Source organism: Choloepus didactylus, chromosome X (assembly GCF_015220235.1).
Source record: "Choloepus didactylus isolate mChoDid1 chromosome X, mChoDid1.pri, whole genome shotgun sequence".
Lineage (NCBI taxonomy): Eukaryota > Metazoa > Chordata > Mammalia > Pilosa > Megalonychidae > Choloepus > Choloepus didactylus.
The window spans coordinates 159439256-159462331 of record NC_051334.1 but is presented as its reverse complement, the minus strand read 5'-3'; the positions used below and the strand labels follow the sequence as shown (position 1 = coordinate 159462331).

General features: G+C 47.5%; 1 protein-coding gene across 1 annotated transcript in view; it reads right to left on the bottom strand.

Annotated features, from left to right (window-relative positions):
• The window catches only part of BCORL1 (BCL6 corepressor like 1), a 65445-nt gene that overhangs the window by 23696 nt on the left and 18673 nt on the right, over positions 1-23076 (bottom strand). The window contains 6 exon segments of the mRNA XM_037821773.1: positions 3085-3474; positions 5461-5541; positions 6597-6762; positions 16067-16936; positions 16938-19328; positions 19638-19728. Coding sequence (XP_037677701.1) covers positions 3085-3474; positions 5461-5541; positions 6597-6762; positions 16067-16936; positions 16938-19328; positions 19638-19728 — 3989 coding nt within the window.

Sequence of the window (23076 nt, the reverse complement as noted above, 5' to 3'; positions counted from 1 at the left end):
AGCAGGGGGCAGCCCAACTGCTTGTTCCCAAGATTATTAAAAGGATTTTCCCACAGCACAGGGCAAATCAGAACCTTCTTTTCAGGTTTTCCTCCATCCCCTTTGTCTCCTTCTCCACTCTAATATGAAAACAAATTTAGCAACTCTGCTGAAGTAAAGTGTGAAGTTTATTGGGGTGGGGAGTAAATGGCAGAATGCTTCCTTCATAGCCTCGGCTCTACTTACCTGACTGCCCTGTTTGCCACCCTCTGACGACATAAAGAGCAAAGCCAAGAGAAACTCCCTGCAACTAGAAGGTGCCATGTGTCTACTTGACTGGTGATCAATGGCAGAAACCTGCTGCCTTCCGCAATTGGGAATCAAGTCACTGGTGTCACTGGAACACACCTGGCAGCATCTATAACTCTAGCCACAGTTCACTGAACAAAGCACATTCTAATTCAAAAAGGCCTGCTGTGAAATCCATTATCAAGTGCCTTATCCCATCGGGTCTGTCCTAAACCCCATACGTAGGAGGGATAGATTATTACATGGATTACTGGCTTGGCCACTAACCATGTGACTGACCAGAGGCAAGTCAATCTCTCTGAGCCTCAGTTTCCATATCTGTAAAATGGGGAGAATATAATCCATATCATAGGGCTGGTATGAGAATTAAATGAGGTAATATATGCAAAAGCCCTTCATAAAGTGCTATAAAGAGTAGGACATCATTATTGTATTCTTCAAGAGACAGCTGTTTAAGTAGGGGACATACCTATGTCTTCTTTATTGTTCTCCACAGAACTAAACACCATGCCTAGCAGCACATGGCAAACACACACACACACAATACAGCACATCTGGGAAGTGAATGACTACTGCCTCCCTCAGTTTCTCCAATTTGTGGAATGAGGAAGTTGAGCCAGATCCAAGAGTCCTCAGACAGCCTCCCTGACCTTGACACAAGCTCTCATGTGTGACATTTTTCCAAGGGCAGATTCAGATGTACAAAATCATCATTACAGTAAAAAGAATTGGCTATAGGTTATGCACAGCTCTTAGAGGACCAGCTGTAATACCATTCCTTTCTCTCTAACCCCAACCCACTAGAGGGTCCCCACAACCTGTCTGAGAACTATTGTGGTAGATGATCTATAATGGTGCTCCCAGCCAGAAAATTCTAAAACAGGGCTTTTGATGCATCAAGTTTGGGCTGAGGCAAAAGAGGAAGGAACAGAAACATGCCTTGTGAGGACCTCAGGAAATATGGGGAAGCCATATTAGAGCTTTCTATGCCACAGAAAAAGAAACATGCCCCCTACCCCATCTACCCAGGCTCTGGAGTTAATTCAACAAAGAAGAGCAAGTGTTTTATAGCAGTGTGGAAAGGAACAGAGAGTGGGGTTAGGAGGTATGTGAGTGGAAATTGCTCTTCCTATCACCTTTACAAGTCAAGAAGGAAGACAGGAAAGGACATGAGGCTCAGACAGGAATAAAGTGACCTGTCTAGTTCAGCCTTTGCCTGATTCTCTATAGGAAAGATAGACAGTCATAGGAGGAATTGGAGCTTTCTGAGAAGACAGATGCTCGCCAGGCAATTCCTATGTGAAAACAGCATCTTCAGAACTGGAAGATGATCAAACCACAAACCAAAGCCAACTGCTTCAACTCAAAACCCTCAGCCATATACATGGAGGGAGAATGGCCTACTTTTCAACAACCAGAGCTGCCTCCAAATCACACAGGATGCTTTGATAAGTGGTGTTCTCCATGTTACTAGAGGTGTTTGAGCAAAGGCTACCTGTCAAGAATACTGTGGAGATTTCCACATTGGGTGGAAAACCAGAGCAGGCAACCTTGAATTCCTTCTGGTTCCAAGAGCTGATAAGTTCTGTAGGAACCTTCTAAACCAGGAAACCAGCCCCAGCACCACCACCACCACATAGAGATCAGATGACGCAAAAGTACCTCTTCAACCCAACACAAGTGGCTGAGGCCCATGCCTCTTTCCTGACCAACAAATAATGGCTCTGGCAGAAGAAAGGGACATTTGCCCCTATTCTCTCTCATGTAGTTGATCAAAATTAAATCCATTATGCTCTTGAGCGTAGGGTCAGGTAACATATATATGTATATGTCCATTTAGACAGATCCAGAAATGAGATTAAATCTTTTTTGCATTTTATAAACCCAGAATCTATTACCCTCTCAATATATGGTTATTTAGTTTTTGCTAAAAAGGAGACTGCAGATGTTTACCTGTAGCTCTGGGTGAATACATTATAGAAAACAAGCATTTGTGCTTCAAGGGCAGAGGTGAGGGGTGTGTGTGTGTGTGTGTGTGTGTGTGTGTGTGTGTGTGTGTATGCATGTGTGTGTGTTTTTATGATGCCCAGAGATGTGCTTTTTGCTCATTTAGATATCCTCCCTAGGATTGGGCCTCAGCAGTACTTACTGGAATGTACTGATATTAGCCTCTTGTGACCATCTGTGCCCCTCTATGATTACATATTATAGCATTTGACATGGCCAAAGAAAGCCTGCTTTTCTCTTTGGGCTGCCTGCTTATCCAACTCAGGTCCAACAAAAATGCCACTTCAGGTCACCTCAAAGCTTCACTCTGCCTCTTGATAACCTTTGTGGCTTCGACTAAGAAAGCAAAGTTGCGCACACTCCTTTGTGACATTATTCTGTTGGTTTGAGAGAAAACCAGGCCTCCGAAAGGACCTGACTCCCTTAAGCCAACCAGAGGACTTCTTGGTAACAGGATGCCCCATGCCAAGGATGTCACCATGGCCTTGCCCAAGGTTCAGACTTTTAAAAGAAATTGGAGGGCTCAGGCCTTCATGTCCTTAGTTTAGCTGTAGGGCAGTTATAACTCATTCAATCTCAACCCAAAGCCAATACTTTGGGGATGGGTTTGAGTGACCCCCTCTGGTAGCAGGAGATCATAGCACCGGGTTTCTATGGGTCCAGAGGCTTGGGCTAGTGTAAAGACAGACGTGGGTTCCAGAGAACACCCGAGATGCCCGAGGGTCCCCAGAAGCCAACTGGTTGTGGATTGGGGAAGGGGTGGCAGCAGACCCCCCTGGCCAGCCTTACCTGCTCTCCCTTTCCGCCGCTGCTCTTCTTCTTGCTCAGTCAGGTACTCCCCAGTCTGATATTTTCGGCTCTTCTGCCGTCTCCGTTTCTTCCTCTTCACCAGGCCCTCCTCCTCATCTTCCTCCTCCTCCTCATTGGTGTCCCACATTTGCCGGGCAGCCTCTGTCCTCCAGGGCATTTCTCGGGCTCGCCACAGGTGCCTGCGGCCCTGGCTCAGGAGGCTCTTGTCCTGGGCATGGTGGCTGCGATACTGGGTGTCCCGTTGGGTCTTTCTCACCTTTCGACGCTTAGCCGGCATGGGGGTCACCTCCTCTTCCTCCTCTGTGGGGAAGACTTCCTGGCTTCCCATGTCACTGTCTGCCATACCAGCAAAGGAGCTACAGATACTTCCTGTGGATGGGATGTACAGAGGACTGTCAGGTACACTTTCAAAGGAAAAAGAGTATGGTGTAGAAGCAAGTGTTCTGGACCAGGAGTTTGAAGGCCTGGGTTCAAGTTCAAGATTTGCCAGTTATTAGCTATATGCTTTGGGCAAGTTCCCTCATTTCTGTTTCCTCACCTATAAAACAGGGATACTGCTCTGTGCCTTCCTGATCTCATGGGGGCTGTTTTGAGGATCAAAGGAGATAATTCTCCCCTAAGTGCTTTACAGAGTCTTTGTACAACTATAAAGAATTGAAAACACACACCCTTACTCAAACATGTCACCGTGTCACTTAAATTCATTCCACAAACTCTTACTTAGTGCTTGCAAGGTGCCAAGCATTGTGTGAGGTGCAGGAAAGGGCCAAAGGTCCCTGCTCTTGGGGAAATTGGGGTTTAATAGAGGGTGAAGGGAGGGTAGAGTGGCATCGTGTCCCAGCCCCTGCTCATTCCATGGCACCACCAATCTCACTGACCGACCCACCCTGGACAAGCAGAATCATCACAAAAGGAGAGTCTCGGGAAAAGTGAAGCGATAAGGAGTCCCTTTCCTGTGACACAGCCTTGTTTGGTCACGCCCAAATGAGCCCCGGCCAGGCCCTCTTCCCTTCAATTGACCCCGCCTCCTGTGGAGTTGCCAAGAGTGCAAGGGTGGAGCTTTCTCTCTGGCACGACCCCCTGCCCCTGTAGCTGTTCCTCACCACTGGGCCAGTGCTTCACCCTCCTCTGCTGACCATTCCAGTTTGAATGGCACCTTTCCTGCCCTCCTAGGTTACCTTGCCAAGAGGCCATTTTCTCTCCCCACTATTTCCTTCAACTATGCTAACAACACAAGTGCAATCCTCAATTGGCCTGGTTTAGCGCTGCAGGAGATCTGACACCTTCCACAGAAGCAGCTCTGAGACACTACCATCTTTCTCCTGGGGCATGGCTATGAACTTGTCAATATCCCAACCCAAGCGAGGTCAGCAGAAGAAAGAAATGATTCCAGGAAAGCAGAACCACCCTTGGCCAAAGCTTTAAGTCCGACAGACCCTTTAAAGACAGCAAATATCCTGCAAACTTTCCATTACGCGGACCAGGCAGGGAACGAAGTGTTCTAGTTAATCTAATATTCTGGTTAATACGGAATCACCATAGAGATCGCACAGGGATCACCAATTTCCAAGGAATCAAATACAATACAATGTGTTTAACACTAAAATGCGACTGGCTGTAATGTAATCACTCTTTTGATGATTCAGAGGACACTGGGATTTTGCGAGGCCTCCAGGCCATCATTGTGAGCCCCAATTACCACTGCTGCTCTCCTTGTGCTGAGGTGCCAGTTAATAGAATGTCAGATAACTGAGTTTACACTGTACTCTGCTTCCCCGTTTTATTCAATTTGCCTGGAAATCTGGGGGGACCGGGGCAACCATCTCTAGCCCTAGGTACCAACATGGAGGCAGCAGAAGAGAGTGGTGGCTAGAAAGGGCTATGATTTTTTCAACACTGGGGCTTGATAAATACAAATTCAAGGGACCCAATGTGATTCTGCTGGCTCTGATAGTTCAATGACCATTTCCAATTCTGATGTCGCCTGTCGCATAAGGCAGGCAAGACAAAGGTCCAGAGGTTAAATATCCACGCGTGAGATGGTCCGAAGAATCACCAGATGCCAAAGCTTGGAGCAGAATTGACTCTCCTGAGCAGCACAGCACTTTCCTCCTTCTGCCACTGTCTCCTAGCAAGAGATGTCAAATCCCTGTTCTGGAAAACTAAGCAAACAGTCCCCAAATCACGGGCAAGACCTGTTCCCACCCCTCATGGGCCCTCTTGCCTTTGCAAGGAATCGGGCATCTTGGCACAGTAAATCAAATTCCCGACCCTCAACCTGGGCCAAAGGGATTTTGACCTCTCTTTTCAGAGAAGATTCCAAGGTGGGCCATCCACCTCCGAGGACTCACTCACCAGACTGGCTGCGCGTCCGGGTGCTCAGAACCACTGGGATGAAGTCACGGAAACTGCTCTTGGCCTTCTTTTCCAAGGAACCTGGAGTCGTGTGTGGTTTCAGGGCAGAAGGCAGAAAACACAATCAGTCTGAAGACCAGGAAACCCATCTGAGTGGCTCAGATGCAAAAATCAAGGAGGGTTTATGTTTACTCTGAGTTACATTTATCAGCTCTCCCTACACTGCAATTGCATACGTATCTCTTCTAGAGAAGGAGCACTTGCTGATGGATTTTGAAAACTGGGGGTTTGCTCCTATTTGCTGACACTAAAAAGGGGAGTACATGGAATTGATGGGATAGCTTGCCAGAAAGTAGAAGGCCCAGCTGACTGTAAGACTCTGAGGCCACTACTCCTCCACAAAGTTTTAACTGAGCTGAAACAGGTCCCAGAGAAGGGCAACCTCAATGAAGCTTAGGGTTGTGAGGGTTGAGAAGAGGAAGATGGGAGTAGAGTATGGCAAACAGAGGAAAACTGCTATATGAGAACAGACTGGAGGAAGTAGGTCGCATCAGATGGGCAAGAGCATGAACACAGACCACTGTGGTCAAGGATAACCAGGATTCTCTCTCTGATGAAGGCGCAGAGGAACAATCTGTGGCAGAGCCTGCAGGTTATAGGCTGACACCTCCCCCAAACAACCTGTGGGTCCCTAAATAATAAGAAAAATTTAGGATGCCTCTAAACCCTCCTAGCTATTTGTATTAACTTTGTACAATAGGAGTCTTGCAAATATACACAGGGGTAGAGAAATCAGTGAAATGAACCCCCATTCTGCTGTCTTCATCAAATTCCCCATTAAACCGGTTTCTTCATTGAGCTAAGACCCACTGCAGGGTAACTGGTTGGCTATTCTGTTGTAGGACGGAAAACCACCCCTCTTTGACCTCCAGAGTGTGTCTTAGTCTAGCTCCTGGGTATGCAGAATAAGTCCTACACCCTTCTCCCAGGCCTTTGACCTCAGAGGTGTCAATTATGTCTTCCTCCATAGCAAAGGGGGCTCACTTTTCTAGTGTGCCTCAGCACCCCCATACACACACCTGCCATAGGGACCCTTGTCCAGCCCTGACCAGAGGGTCAGGGTCTGTGGGGCCTACCTTCCTCGTGGCCATCGGCTCGTTTTCCTGGAGACTGGGACTCCGGCTTTGTTGGCTTCTGGTGCTTGTGCTTTACCCTGACTCCATTGTGCTCTTTTCCTGAATCTGAAGCCCCCCGGGGGCTTTTCTTGGTGGGTTCCTGGGGGTCACTGGGCTGCTTCCGGCACTGAGGAGGGGTAGAGGGAGAGAGGTCTGAGAGGTCAGTTTTGCTTTTTAAGAAAGCTCTCCTAATGGTGAGTCATGTCCCCCCATTTTGGACACATGGCACGAGCTACCCAGGGTGGAAGTGGGGGGGGGGGGAGGCCTGTCTGCTGCCTTCCACAGTGGGGTAAAGAGGCTTTTGGGGGACTGAACCCAGTGCCCCAGCTAATCCCCATAGGTGTCCACACCCTATTGCCTTTAATAGGTTTACAGGGTCTATGTTCATAAGCCGAATAAACACCCAAAGTCACTTTAAAAGATGCGCAGTCAGGACCCCAAACTCTATATCCAAACACCAAAGGAGAGATGGGAATAAAAGAAAAATGCCTCTTCTGTAAGTTGATTGATTAAATTGTTCAAATGACTTGACTGTGAAGGGTATTGATACTAACAACTGGAAATATTCCCAGTACGGACAAACTGAAGAAAAATCACCTAGTTTCATGTGTAAATTAATACCGGAAAATAGACTCAGCTAAGGCAAGAAGAAAACATGAAGCAGGAGCAATTCAAGTTTTCTCATACTTAAGAAACACAACAAAAAGGTCCAGGCACTATTTTAATACCACTTTACACTCTGCAACACTTGCAGCTTTTCACAACACTCAGGTCCTATTTGCTTTTATCCTCCCAACAACCCTGAGTGGAGAAGTTAACATCATCCCATTCAACAGAGGAGGAAACTGAGGCTCCAAGACAAGACGCTAAATGATTCACTCAGGGCAACACAGCCCAATGTGGCGACTCGCTCAGGGTTTGTCACTGACCAGGAGAACCCGGAAGCTGGCTCACCTGTGCTTGCAGGGAGAAAGTGGCAGAGTTGGGCCTGGCCCCTAGCCTGGGCTTCCTCGTGTCAGCTCTCACTATCTCTCCTTCCCAACTTGCTTCCCTGATGATTTCTGCTCAGTCCCACACTCCCTACTCCCCAGTGCATCCACAGGCCCAATGGCTGTGCTTTACACACTGCCAAGGACACTCTCAGCCTAACAGAGTCACTACACACTCCCCCAAGCTTTGGGGTCTCTCTGCGCCACCAAACAAGAAACAGGGCAAGGTAGGGATTTCCACTATTCTGTGTATCTCCAAGGTGTGCAGAATAAGCAAAAAGGCTTTAACAATGAAAGCAGGTCCTAGCAGGAAAGGAAGAGTTAAACCTGCTTGAATTGTTTTTCCCCTGAGCAAACCCACACCCCACCTTCCAGAAGATCATCACCGTCCAGCTCCAGCTAAGGGAATGGCAGATATCTTGTTGATGGGACATTCTCTTTGGCAGGGGAAGGGGGCCTCAGTCCTCTGGGGACAGGGAGTCACCATTGCACATCAAATTCCAGGGACACCCTCCATCCCATGACCTCCTCCTGCTTCTAATTCAGGAGAGGGCTGAGCTAACATTCAATGTGAGTTCAGTTTCCCCTTTGCTTACTGCCAGTTCCTGCAAACAAAAGTATTAAGAGAAAGAAAGAACTGAGGAGGAAAGAGGAAAATGGGCAGCTGCTGCTTAAAACTTGACCTTCAGGTATGGCTGGAGAAAAACCATTTTAAATCAGGGGGAAGAAAGTCAAATGCACATAAATTTGAACATGTCCTATTTATTTCTGAATATCATTTTTAGCTGGCTCTTTCTAGTACAGATCGTTAAATTTTACTTCCCAAGATAGACAAAAACAAGCAAAATAGAACATCTAGAAGGGATTTCTGTCTGTTACTTCTGCAAGGACAGCACTGAAAATAAAAATATATTGCACACTTCAACTCATGCAAAAAGTTGGGAGGATGGGGAGACCTCATAAGATGAAGGTTCTGGTTAACAGAGTTTTGAAATACTTTCCAAAGAATTTTCCAAAGGATGAGGAGAGAATATACCCAGCACCAAATGAAGCAGAAATCTCTTTGCTGATGATTCAGAAGGCCCTGCAGGATTCTGCGAGGCCTTGGGGCAGGTGCTATAGGAAGCAGGAGACTGTTCTGATGCTTGGGCGTGCCCTGAAAGGGACTGTTGTGAATTAACACCTGATCTTTGTTTGCTTATCAATGGTTTCCTACTCAAGAAACTGGAACATAAGAAAAGAAAGATCTAAGTTATTTGCTCTCCTGAAAACTGGACATTTACTATATCATTACAGGCAGTCGCCAAGGGCTGCTTCTAAGGCCCCTGATCCTGTAACCTTATTCCTTGCCATCTGCAGCTGTCAATAGGACCAGTGAACTGTTCACATAATATATAGGAAGCGGCAGTGCCTGCTCACCATTGAGTCATCCATAAGACATAAGCTCCAACAATACTAACGGCCGCCACTAACACTTACGTGATCACTTACTACGTGCCAGGCACTGTTCTAAGCATTTACATAACTCATCTCATTTAATTTTGTTCTAAAAAACAGCTCTATTGAGATAATTTCTTGAATTATACCATGCAATTCACCTATTTAAGTGTACAATTCAGTGGTTTTTAGTATACTCACAAATTGTGCAAACATCGTCACTACCTAATTCCAGGATATTTTCATCACCCCCAAAAGAAACCCATAGAATCAAGATAGTGGAGTGAGATGCTTCAGAGTTCCGCTGCCACCCCCCAATCCCCAGACAGAAGCTTTGAACAACCAGCAAGAACAGGCAGAAAACATCTTTCTAAAAACTCCAGAAAACAGTTAAAGGACTACAGGGACAGGGTGAGTACCAAATCAAGAAAAAAGCTATTTAAACATGGCAGGATCTTGTGGCACCCTGGCTGTCCCCTACCCCACCCCTCATCAGCTGGGTACAGAGCAGCTGGTGTTCCCAGTGCGGATCCATAGTCTCAGTACTGGAGGGAGCAGAATAAGCCTTGTGCACGTACTATTAGCTTGTATGTCGGGCCCCATCTGTCTGGTGGTGGCCTGAGGGACTTGCTGCCCCAGAACTTGCCCTGTATGTAGAAGGCGGCACACCAAGCTCTCCCACAGAATACTGTGCAGCAGTCAAGTCATGTTGCCTGGGGCGAGGGATTGCTGGCTATAGAACATAGAGTGCAGTGCCCAGGGCCATGAGGAAACTATCCTAGGAAAGAAGAGACATTTGTATCCATAAACGGGGAATTCCCAGGGGAACATGCACAGGCCCAAGATAAGACACATGAGCAGAAAGGATCATGAAGGCCCCTTTGCTTTGACCTGGAGCTATTCTCTAAACTCATTGTATAGATAAGTTCTGAAGGAGAGCAATCACATAGGTCAATCTGCAAAGACTGGAAAAGGTGTTTTTGTTTCTTCTTCCTTTTTTTGTTTTTGTATTTGTTTTTGCTAGTTCCTGGCATTCAAGGAAAGCTCTGTCATAAAAGTACCTAAATAAAAACTTAAGGAATAGACACCTCAGAGTCTAAATTTCAGTGATAACACACTAAAATATCAAAATGTCCAGGTTTCCCGCTCTCTCTAACTAAGCCACCTCGGCAGGTGATCTCAGTGCCCTCCCCGCTATGTGGGACCTGACTCCCAGGGGTGTAAATCTCCCTGGCAATGCAGGATATGACTCCCAGGGATGAATCTGGACCTGACATCATGGGATTGAGAGCATCTTCTTGACCAAAAGGGGGATGTGAAATGAAATGAAATAAAGCTTCAGTGGTTGAGAGAATTCAAATGGAGTCGAGAGGTCACTCTGGTGGACATTCTTATGCACTATATAGATAACACCTCTTAGGTTTTAATGTATTGGAATAGCTAGAAGTAAATACCTGAAACTATCAAACTCCAACCCAGTAGCCTTGACTCTTGAAGATGATTGTATAACAATGTAGCTTACAAGAGGTGACAGTGTGATTGTGAAAACCTTGTGGATCGCACTCCCTTTATTCAGTGTATGGATGGATGAGTAGATAAATGTGGGCAAAAAACTAAAGGAAAAATAGGGCAGGGGGGATGATTCGTGTGTTCTTTTTTCACTATTTTTTTTTATTCTTATTATCACTTTTTCTGGTACAAGGAAAATGTTAAAAAAATAGATCGGGATGATGAATGAACAACTATATGATGGTAATGTGATCAACTGATTGTATATTTTGGATGACTATATGGTGTGTGAATAAATCTTAATAAATAAAAAAAGAAAAAGCATGAAAATAAAATTTTCCATAGCAAAAAAAAAAAATATGTCCAGGTTTCAACAAAAGATTACAAAACATTCAAGAAACAGAAAGTGATGTCCTATGTAAAGGAAAAGATTAAAGCACTAGAAATGATTAATGAAGAGAACCAGACCTGGGACATACCACACAAAGACTTTTTTTAATTGTCCTAATAATGCTCAAGGAGCTAAAGGAAAACATGGAAAAAGAACTAAAGGGAATCAGGAAATTGATAGATGAACACACAGAGTATCAACAGAGAGACTGAAATTATAAAGAGGGACCAAGCAGAGCTGAAGACCACAGTGACAGAAATTAAAAATTCCTTAGAGAGGTACAACAGCAGATTAGAGCTGGCAGAAGAAAGAATCAGTGAAATTGAATATAAAAACATTGAAATCATACAATCTGAGGAGCAGAAAGAAAAAAGAATGAAGAAACATGAACTGAGCCTGAAGAACTTGTGGAACACCATCAAGTGTACCAGTATATGCATTGTGGGAGTCACAGAAGGAGAAGAAAGTGAAAGAGGCAGAGAGAATATTCAAAGAAATAATAGCTGAAAACTTCCAAAATTTAACAAAAGACATACACACACACACACACACACATACACACACACACCTGACATGCTCAAGGAACTGCAAACAGGATAAACACAAACAGACCCATACTATGGGATATTATAATAAAACTGTTAAATGCCAAAGATAAAAAGAGAATTCTGAAAGCCTCAAGAGAGAAGCAATGTGTCACATACAAAGGTGCCTCGACAGGATTAAGTGCCGATTTCTCATTGGAAACCATGGAAGCAAGAAGAAACTGGGAATAATTTGTAAACAATTTTTCAATAAGGTTGACTGTGAATGTTTGGAAATGGATAGAGGTGTTGGTAGCACATTACCATGTGTGTAAATAACAACGTGAATCATGAGTGTGACTGCGGTTGAAAGGGGACATTTAGGGTCGTGTATATCACTAGAAGGAAGGCTAAAGGATGAAACAAGGGACTGTATAACATGGTAAGCCCTGTTGGGGATGATGACTGTGATTAACTGTACAAATATAAAAATGTTCTTACATGAACTAGAACAAATGTACATCACTATTACAAGACGTTATTAATAGGGTGGTATATGGGGGAAATGCACCTAATGCAAACTATGGACTATAGTTGACAGTAATATCTTAATGTTCTTCCATCAATTGTAACAAAGGTACCACACCAATGCTAAGTGTCAATATGGGGGGGGGGTGGTATACAGGGCATGCAGCTTTTCTTTTAGGAGCTATAAAAATGTTCTAAAATTGACTGTAGTGATGAAAGCACAGCTCTGTGATTATACTGAGAGCCACTAACTGTACACTTTGGATGGCCTGTACGGTGTGTGAATAAAACTGCTTAGAAAAAAAAGAGAAGACAGTGGGAAGACATATTTCAACTGCTGTAAGCAAAAACTTGCCAACTAATAATTCTATATCTAGCCAAACTTTCTTTCAAAAGTGAGAGAGACTGAGACATTCCTAGGTAAACAAAAGCTGAGGGGGTCCACGTGGGACCTGACTCCCAGGGGTGTAAATCTCCCTGGCAATGCAGGATATGACTCCCGGGGATGAATCTGGACTCAGCATCGTGGGATTGAGAACATCTTCTTGACCAAAAGGGGGAAGCAAAATGAAACAAAGTTTCAGTGGCTGAGAGATTTCAAATGGAGTCGAGAGGTCACTCTGGTGGACATTCTTACACACTATATAGATAACACTTTTTTGGTTTTAATGTATTGGAATGGCTAGAAGTAAATACCTGAAACTATCAAACTCCAACCCAATAGCCTTGACTCTTGAAGACGATTGTATAGCAATGTAGATTACAAGGGGTGACAGTGTGATTGTGAAAACATTGTGGATCACACTCCCTTTATCCAGTGTATGGGTGGATGAGTAGATAAATGGGGACAAAAACTAAGTGAAAAATAGGGTGGGATGGGGGGATGATTTTGGTGTTCTTTTTTATTTTTATTTTTTATTCTTATTCTGATTCTTTCTGGTATGAGGAAAATGTTCAAAAATAGAGTGGGGTGAAAAATGCACAACTATATGATAGTAATGTGAACAAGCTGATTGTACACCATGGATGACTGTATGGTATGTGAACATATCTCAATAAAACTGAATTTAAAAAAAAGCTGAGGGGGTTCATCACCACTAGACCAGCCCTACAGGAGATGCTAAAGAGAGTTCTGCAGGTTGATAGGAAAGGACAATAGATCAGAGCCACATGAAGAAATAAAGATCTCCGGTGAGGGTGATGATATGGATAAATATAAATGCCAGTAGTATTGTACTTTTGGTTTTTAACTCTACTATTTTCTTCCTACAGGATCTAAAAGGAAAATGCAGAGAATGTAATGATAAATCAGTGATTTTGGACTAAAAATGTAAAAACGTAACATAAAGGTAGGGAGACAGAGGGGTATAAGAACATAGTTTGTATACACTACTGAAGTTAATTTGGTATCAAAGCAAATGAGACTGTTAGAGACATAGGATGTTACATTTAAAACCCATGTAACTACAAAGAAATTATCAAAGGATATGCAAGCTCATAGAGACAGAAAGTAGAGTGGTGCTAGGGGCAGGAGGAGGGGGAATGTGGAGTTAATGCATAATTGGCATAGCATTTGTGTTTGGAGAGATGTTAAAGTTTGGTAATGGAAGGTGGTGAGTCTACCACAATATTGTGAATGTGATTAATCTCATTGAATGGAATGCGCAGGAGTGGTTGAGATGGTAAAGTTTATGTTGTATATATGTTCCCACAATTAAAACAAAAAAAGAAAGAGCAACTAAAGAGACAATGACATTTAAAGGCAATACATGATCCTGGGTGGGATCTAGCAAGGGAGGAGAAAAGGCTCAAAGGGATATTATTGGGACATATAAAAAAAAATGAAATATAGACTGTAAACTTTTTATCAATGTTAAATTTCTTGAACTTGATAACTGTACTTAAGGTGGTTATATAAGTTAATAACCTTGTTCTTAGGAAATGCACATGCCAGTAATAAGTGTTTGAAGAGTATGATGTATATGCCCTACACACAAGTGTTCAGAAAACAGAAAGAAGGAAGGAAAGAAGGAAGGGAGGGAGGGAGGGAGGAAGAAAGGGTAAATGTGGCAAAATGTTAATACTGGTGGATCTGGGTGTCTGGTGGTGGGTGTGTTAACATGCACTGTATGGGGTTTGTATTATTTTTGTAACTGTGCTGTGAGTTTGAAAGTATTTCAAAATAAAATCTTAAAAAATGAAACCCTGAACCCATTAGTAGTCAATCCCCCACATCCCCAATCCTTAGACAACTACTAACACAGATATACCTATTCTGTCTCCAAAGATATACCTATTCTGGATGTTTCATATCATCTCATTCAATCTTCACAAGTCTATGAGAAGGCACTATTATTGCCTCATTTTACAGATGAGGAAACTGAGGGCCAGAGAGATTGAGTTACTTGACCAATATCACACAGCTAGGAAGTGGTGGGGCCAGGATTCAAACTCAGGCTCTCTGCCTGGCTCCAGAGTGCACACTCCTCACCAATATGCTATACCGCCCCTCCTGAAGATGTATTCCCACTGCCTGGAGTAACTGGCAATGTAGTAGCCATTCAACAAACATTCGCTAAATGTTTAATGAAACAGTTATACATAAAGAGAGTGGAAAATAGTATGGCATAGCTGAAGGAGGACTTGATCCTTAGAGCTGAAAAGACTAGGGTTTGAGTTCCAGCTCTGTCATTTAGTAGCTGTGCAATTTGGGGAAATTTACCCTCTCTGGGCCTCTGTTTCATTCATGTTCTCATGTGAAAAGCATGTGTAGCATTCACCTCATAGGGTTTTTATAAGGATTAAATTAGGTAATGTATAAAAAAGCACTTGTTCTACAGCAGGAGTTCAATGAATGGTAACAATTGTTAATATTAATTATGATTAGTCTTATTACCACTAAGGGCAGAAGGTGGCTGCCTGACCAAATGTTACATGCTCTTATGTTATGACCTATGTTCCTACTTTGCACGTTTCTGACAGAGGTAGTTCTGAGGTCATTGAGTAAAACCACTAAAACTCTATCCTAGAGGTTCTTAACCTGGAGTGCATAGATGAATTTTGGGGATGGGGCACATTCATAAACCCCCTGAAACTAACGGTAAAATTCTGAGGCCACTTTTCTGGGAAGAGGATCCATTTCTCTCATCAGCTTCTCAAAGGGGTCTATGATGCCCAAAAGAGTGAGAATTTCTGCCACAAACAAATTCCTGGCGTTCTGGCTAGAACTCTGTTCATTAGTGTTTATCAGCATCCAATTTGAAGGCTTGTTAACATAATTTCAAATTGCTCTATATTTTGCATAAGCCCCATCCTCAACTGCTTAAAGAAACTCCTTAGCTCACCAGTGGCCTATAGACCCCCCACCCCCTTCTGAAGAACCACCGGATTCAAATCGAGTCCTCCTGGCCCATCTTTTTGCCTAGAACTTCAACATCAATAGCCTATTAAGATTTCAAGACCCAGATGCCCACCCACCTTGCATGCCAAATTCCCAATGGTCCAAAACCCCAAACTGCCACTCCAAGCATTAGGGGGTTAGGAAACGGATGGATTAGCTCAGAAGTCGAATTGTCTCTGGCCCCTCAAGGCTCCAAGCATGCTCCCCCGACAGTGCCAGAACAATCCTGTCAAAGGCCCCATCCCTCCCGGGGCCCCTAGTTCTCAAGGCCAGCAGTTGTCTCAGTAAAGGAAAAGGAAGAATGGTTACTCAGGGAAGGGTCTGCTATTAATTCATTTCCCTCACCAATACCTTTTTCTGCTTTCCAGCCTCATCTGGGACAATGGCTCCCCTGCCTCAGGGACCAAATCATTTTCCACATCCTACAAAATATCAGTGAGCCCCTCCCCATGCGAGAAGACTATATATGGACAATGTGACTTTGCAAAGGGAGCAGCAGGTCATTATTCACTTTACAAAAGCCTTCCGATAAGTTTGGTTCACAGAGTGTGCTCAAGAACACTGTGCAACAGTGTAAAACAAAGTTGACATCTTCAGAACAAAATAAGCCACCGGTGCCTCTGTCCTGCCCTCCACCTCATCCCAGCACTCACCTTGGATACATGGGAACTCCGGGCTATGGGCTTGAGTTGTGTCTGCTGCTGCTCCTCACTTTCCTTCTCTTTGCCACACCTCATTTTCTTGGGTGGCAGAGGTTCAGTCATGTCATCTGGCTGCCACTTGTTCTTGCAGGCAAAGACCCCTACGCTTTCCTGTTTCACTCGAGCCTGCCCAGCCTTTCCCCGAACCTCAGCTTGGCCCCTCTGGGTTGCTGCTGGGAGGCCATCAGCCCGGAAGCAGGTTGCTAAATTGAAGACCACATCACCATCCACCTTCTCCATTTTCACCCGCCCCAGATCCACCTGGCTCCCAAGCTGTGAAAGCTCTGTGCTGGAGCCCCTCTTGCCACTCGGAACCACATCCAAGATGAGGTCCTTGGGACGGCTGTCATGAGGTAGCAAAGGCAGCTCAGGCATCTTGCGCAGATTCTGGGGGGTGGCCAGGACCAATTCATGGGACATGTAGGTAGCCAGCACTTGGTTCTTAGGCTTTGCATCTCCTGCCAGCTTCGGGCTGCAAGTCCCTTGGGGGCCTTCCATCTTAGGAGTGCTGTCAGAACAGAGGTGGCTCTCTGATTCCTCAGGCCCCTGATTCACTCTTACGTCCCCACTGCCAGGCTTAACGGACAGGGCTAGGGTCCCTGTTTGAGGGCTGAGAGTCAGGAGGACAGGATTGACTTGTTCTTCATAAGGCTTGGCAGCAATCCGGCAAGTTTTGTTCTTTGTGACAGGCTCCTGCTCTGGCGCAAAGGGGCCCCCAGGCCTTGGCTGCCCCTCGGGAAGTCCATGCACAGCCTCACTGGAGCTGAGAGGCGGCATGCCAGAAAACTCAGAAACCACGCTGGTGGGCCTGATGGGTACCCCCCTGACTGGGGGTCAGCTGCCCGGCACTGGAAATGCCTATGGAGAGCAGAGATGCTTGGTGGTATGGCGACCAGCCAACAGGTAGGACCTGGGTGCTGCTGGGTTTCCCATTGACTGAACACCGCGGATAAATATTTGCCTGCCCTGTAGGTTTCCATAAAGAGAGCTCCTTGGTTTGGCACCCCGGCAGCCCAGGGGCAATGCGGGCTGGGGTATAACGTTTGACTGTGCTTAGCTGTCCCTCGGCACCTGTCTGGCTGCCCTTTTTGCCACAGGTGGCGACCGTGCTCTTGGGTTCTCCTTGATCAATGATGGAGATGGGTTCCTGCTTGGGTAGATGGCGAGGGTCTCGGGTGAGGCTCAGGTTTGGGTCTCTGTTCAGCAGCAGGGATGCAGGCACTGGATTGGCCACACCCACATAGGTGCCAGGAATGGTGCTGATCAGCGCAGTTGAGTTCTTCACCCAGGTGCTTGGGTCCCCGTTCCTCATGATCTCGGGGAAGATGACAAAGGGCGAGGAAGTGGAGCCCAGGCACGAGGTAACATTGCTGCCAGCAGCCTGGGTTGTGCGCTGAGACCTAGACAGGACCGTGGAGAGGAGGGCCTTGCTGCTGGTGTGCACGGGGGTCAGCACAGGCATGGGGGGGGTCTTACGCTGGTTCGGCAATGGAAGCTTCTGGCGGTTGGATTTGGAGGAGAGGTCAAGGGGCATCTCGCTGCACTCGGGTGGGGAGGCCATCTCTCGCTCCAGCTGTGGGGGTGACTTGAGAGGAGAGAAGGTAACAGAAGTCCCTTCTGTTTGCTGCTCAGTGCCACCTGGCATCTTGGTGGGGTGCAGTGGGGCCGAGCTCACGCTGGGGGCTGGCAGTAAAGGCTGTGGAGGTGGAAGCACCTTGGCAGAAGCACTAGAGAGGGAAGTGTCTGCCAAAGGCCCAGGGACCCCATCGGGGGCAGGCTGGGTGCTGGTGCTGCCGGATGGGGAAGCGCAGGGGAGCCTGTTCACCTCCAGAGAAACCAGTTTGGAATCAGAACTCAGAGGCCGGGCCACAGAGAATGCATAAGGGTAGGACCGTAGCTCTGGGGAGGCCAGCACGCCAGGAAGACACCTGTCCTGCAGGTAGGAGGGCAGGACAGGGAGTGTAAGAGTGGAGGAGACCCCCAGGGTGGTTGGCAGTGTGGCTACACTGAGTGGCTGCCCACAGCTCGGAGGCGGGATATAGACCAGTGGCTGGCTCGGCGTCAGCACTGTCCCTGGCTGAAAGGACAGAGGGACTTTTTGCATAGCTGGTGCCTGAGCTGCAGGAAAACACACTCGGCTCAAACTAAAGGAGGCCGGGATGGGTGCAGAGGTGGGAATGGCAGCTGGTGTGGCAGCCGGCATGGGCGTGGGGGCTGGAGTAAAGATTGGGGCTGGGGTGGGGGCAGGCACTGGTGCAGGAGCGAAGGCAGGGATGAGGGTGGGAGTAGAAGGCGGCCCAGAGGAGGGGGTTGGGGTGGGCATTGGCACCGATGGAGGGGCAGGAGCTGCCGGAGGCGTGGACGCTGGCATGGGAGCCAGAACTGGAGCGGGGACAGGGGCGAGGACCAAGGTCGGAGCTGAAGGGGGCACGGGGGCCTGGATCAGAGCCAAGGGAGGGGCTGAAACTGGAACCGAGAGTGGGGCAGGGGCTGGAGCCGACAGGGGAACCGGGCCTGAGGGGGGAGCAGAAGCTGGCACGGGCACCAAGACTGAAGCCGAAACTGAAAGAGGGTTTGAATCCGAGATGAGTGTGGGCACTGATGGTGGTGCTGGAGCCAGAGCCGGGACTGGTGCTAAGGGAGGGGAAGAAGCTGGCACTGAAGTGGCCACTTGGACAGGAACTAGCCCAGAATGGGGCACCGGGGCAGGGACAGAGAGGGGAACCTGGAATGGATCCGGGACAGACGGGGGGACAGAGGCTGAGCCGGGAGCAGGGGGACAAATGGGGGCCGGCAGTGGACTGAAGTTAGTGGTAACCAGAGGCAGAGTCCCCTCCACAGGGACACCAGTTCCCAGAGTTGCCAAAATAAAAGTATTCTTCTCCACGCCGCTGTGCCGAGAGTCCAGAGCCTTGACCCCGGCCTGTGAGCAGTCAACCTGTTTGCTCATTTGGGTGTTGATGGGAGTCCAGGAGCAGTCGGGCCTGCTGTTGCCAGCCTCGGCACTGTCAGCAGAGGGAAGCTTGAGCACATCCTCTGGGCTGCTCAGCGGCACCAAGAGGCCCTCGGCCTCTGCCACGTTCCCAGCATAGTCCATTTGCAGCTGGGTGTCGTCAGGCTTTTCTTCTGACTTGTGCCCAAGTTTTTCTGTTGTACTGCCATCTGGGTCTGCCCCCCGGGCATTGCTGCCACTACCAGCTGCTGTGAGCTCCACCTGCAACAACAGAGCAGTATGCATGTCTTAGCGGGGGGGGGGGGGGGGTGCAAGTGTCCTGAGGTCCCAAACGCTCAACTGCTGGTCCCCTCGGCAACTCGACCAACCAGGCAGCAGCAGACGCCAAGGAGTCAGTCAATTTCTGTCTGACCTACAGCAACTCCTGGGAAACACCCTGCCCCTTCCTACCCACCTACCCCCACCGCCCACCCTCCCACCAACTTCTCGGGATGGCAGGCTGGGCACATTGCCAAGGCAGCTCAGCTCCACCCTTTGGCAGGCAGCATGTGGCACCACATGGCCCCTTACCTTGGAAAAACTGCTGCTGACACAAAACTCCTGAGATTCGAAGCTCTGGCAGTCACCTGTCGTGGACTCCTCATCAGAAAGAGGTGCTCTTCTGGCATGGGAGACATAACCAGAGAAAGGACATGAAATCCAGCCTTGGAGCCACTACCACCTTCTCCAGACAGCCCCCTGCCTGCCTGTTTGTTCCTATAAAACCTTCCTGTCTCATTTCCTTTGGTGGCCTGGGGGAAATCGCAAGGAATTGTGGGGTCCAGGTTGCAAAGTGGGGCCTCCATGCCCGGGTTTGCAAGTTCCTGCAAAGAAGCCTGGTCTGGCTAGACTCCCCACTTTAGGTTGTTTCTCCTATTTTCTGGGGCTCTCACTGGGGGTGTGGAGGAAACCCCAGCACCCTTGCCTTTTCCCCGGAGCTCACTCATCAAGGAGACCTTCCAGGAGGTACAGGGCATTGCCAAAAGGGGTGATGTGAATCCCTGAAATCCTTAAGAGGCAGGCAAACAGTTTTCCTTTTAAGTACGATCTTATTTTAAGTCTATATGGGAAGCTTGCTGAAGGTGCTGTGTGGGAAATCCTTTTCTAAAATAAATACCCCCTCCCTGGTGTTTTGTGTTCTAAATCTGAATCATCACCTATTCACCTGACGGGTTAGCCTACAGCAGGTGCACGTTTATGAGCACACATAATGATACTAATTCACAACCACCAGATCACCGGGTGCCGAGAGGAATTTTAAGGTACTCCTTTCCCTCCAGTCTACATTACCCCCTTCTTTAGAACACCACCTGGCTCCAGGCCAGCGCCTTCCCTCCCACCTTCTACCTTTGCCTAAGTTCCATCTCTTCCCAGCCCCACAATCTCCCCTCAGCCTCCCAGCACCGCTGTGTTAGCCTCCATCCCAGCGAGAGGATGTAAGGCCACAGACCCCAGATGCAGGTTGGGATACCCCAGAGGGAAGGGCTCGAGGCCAGAGAGCTGGATCCCCAAGGAGGAAAAAGCAATGGTCCCCTGACCTGCTCTAGAAGTCTTCTCCAAATTTCAGGTAAGAATCTTGGATCCTGGTACATCCTTACAAAAGGCGCATATTGGGTCAGACTGGGAGGGTGAAGTTGGAGGAGGAGAGAAACCCACTGAAAGTTTGGTGGTTTAAGTACGCAAAAATGTACTGCCCCCTGTCCTAGGAAAGACACCAATGGGGCAGGAGCTGTTGGGTATGCATGGCAAGAGAGGGAGGTTTGGGCTAAAGAAGAACACACTGACATAAAAACTGCAGCACATTTCCTAGATGGGCAAGGCTCAGGAATGTGCTGCGCCTCTGGGAAAATGGACAGCGTTCAGGTTTGCCTCCCTCCCTTCTTGGGAAACTTGCCCAGGCTCTGCAACAGCCCCTGAAGAAGCCAGCTCCCCACCTCACCAGCCACCCTGGCCAAAGGGCAGTCAAGGTGCCCAGAACCTACCCCAACAGGAAAGGCGAGGGCCCTGCTAACTCACTCCGACCTACTGAAACAGGGCACCAGTTGTGGACTCTGAAATTGTACCTGGGGCAAAAAAAGCAAAAAAAAAAAAAAAAAAAAAAAGGCAAGGGGGATCACCACGGGCCTCTCCCCATCTTTTCAGGGCTCCAGAAGGGGCTAACCTAGGGGGAAAGGCTGGTTCCCTTTAAAAGGCAGCTAGGATGGCAAAAGTGGGAGGGTTCCACTGCTGGAAATGACTGTTGGTGACAAACAACAGAAATGGTTGTAAGGAGAAGCAAGGGCTTTCCATGCAGTCAGGGGGCTCTCAGGGAAGGGGAAGAAGGGAGGGCCAGAGGGAAAGGGAAAAAAATACTTTCACATCAACTGAGACACCAGAAAAGTAAGACCTTTTACCCAGACTTGGGCCGGGGGGGAGTGTGTTCTAACTAGTCTTGCCAGGGATGGTTTCAGGGGAGAGGATGGTGGCAAGGGGAAACAAGCAGCAGTCCCCCCCACCACCACCTTCACCAACCCTGCAGCATGGGGGAACACAGAAGGAAGATGCTATTTATTTATATTCTTTCCCTTCCTGACCATACAAAGGGGAACTAGCTGTATACTGGAGCCCCCTTTCTTGACCTCTCACCCGCAGGAAATTGCACTTGGGGGCAGAAACCCACCAGAGAACTGCAAAGCCAGGCAAGAGAAACTCTGGCTGTGCCCCAGAGCAGCAGTCCTGGCTACTCCAGCTTTACCCACGCCTAAGTGCCAGCCCCAGAGGCTCTGGGAAAATGTTGTGTGGTGATGTTTCAAATCCTCCGAGGAAAGGGGTGTGCAGAGCTAAGCTAACGTTAAATCGCTCCATTGAGAGAAGAACCCGGGACAAGAATAGCTTGGGGGTGGGGGTGGGGTCAAAGCAGGCTTCAATCAGGACTGAAAGCCAATCCCACTGTTCCTTCCCACCAGAGATGGCCCTGGCTGCTATACTCAAGGCTTTGTTGAATTTAAACCAGAAACGGCCACAACCTTTCAGAGCAGTTTCCCTAATTATTAAGAGCCAACATTCCTGTCAAATTGGACCTTTTACAGTTCCTGTTGGGCCCCGACTACATGGACGAAAGAAATGTACAACCAGGCTCTTTACCTTCCAGCCCCTGCAGACTCTCCCTATCTCCAGCCCCCAATACGGACTTTATTCCAGTCAGAGCCTTCCCCAAACATGCCATGCTCTCTTTTGCTCCACAGGGATTACCAACCCTTGCCTCAAACTCCTATTCATCCCTGAAAACACTGCTCAAATATCACTGCCTCTGGGAAGCCTTCTCTTCTTGCCCCAAGACGTCTGTCATTTCTGCATCTACACTCCCATAGGACCTGCACAAGCCAGTCTTAGAGTCCTTGCCAACAATCTACCATGACTACTGGTTTGCCCATGTTGGGAGTAATAAAGTGGTTTGCTGAAGGAAGGAATGACTTAATGCTAGAAAGGAAGCAGGCCAGCAAGGAAACCGACAAATTTAGCTAAAGGATTTGACTAGAGCTGGCCTCCTGGGGCCAGCAGAAACCCCATGCTCCCTCTGCCGGCCATCCTTGACCCTATCTGATGAAGCTAGGCAGGCTTCTAAAATATAACTTCAAGATTTAAACCCCAGCTGCAGCTTTACACCCAAAATCTCTAAGTTCTACAAGTTGTAAGGGCTGAGGAAGATGGTTTTCAAAGAAAGAGAGATCACAGTTCTGGAAATCGGCTGTAGCGCAGCGTAGATGGTGGCACAAAGGCGATGACAGGTAGAAGAGATCAGAAATAACAATGCTTCAGAGGTCTTCACCACTAAGCATATTTGGTAATTGAGCATCCCAAGAAAGGTGCATAAAGAGAAAAATCAGATTTTGGGCCCACTTCCTGTTCCTTTCTTAGCAGAGATTTATAATGGACAGGGAACCAAGGTAATTCATCCATTGGCATTTTGAAGGTTCTAGTTCAGATCTCT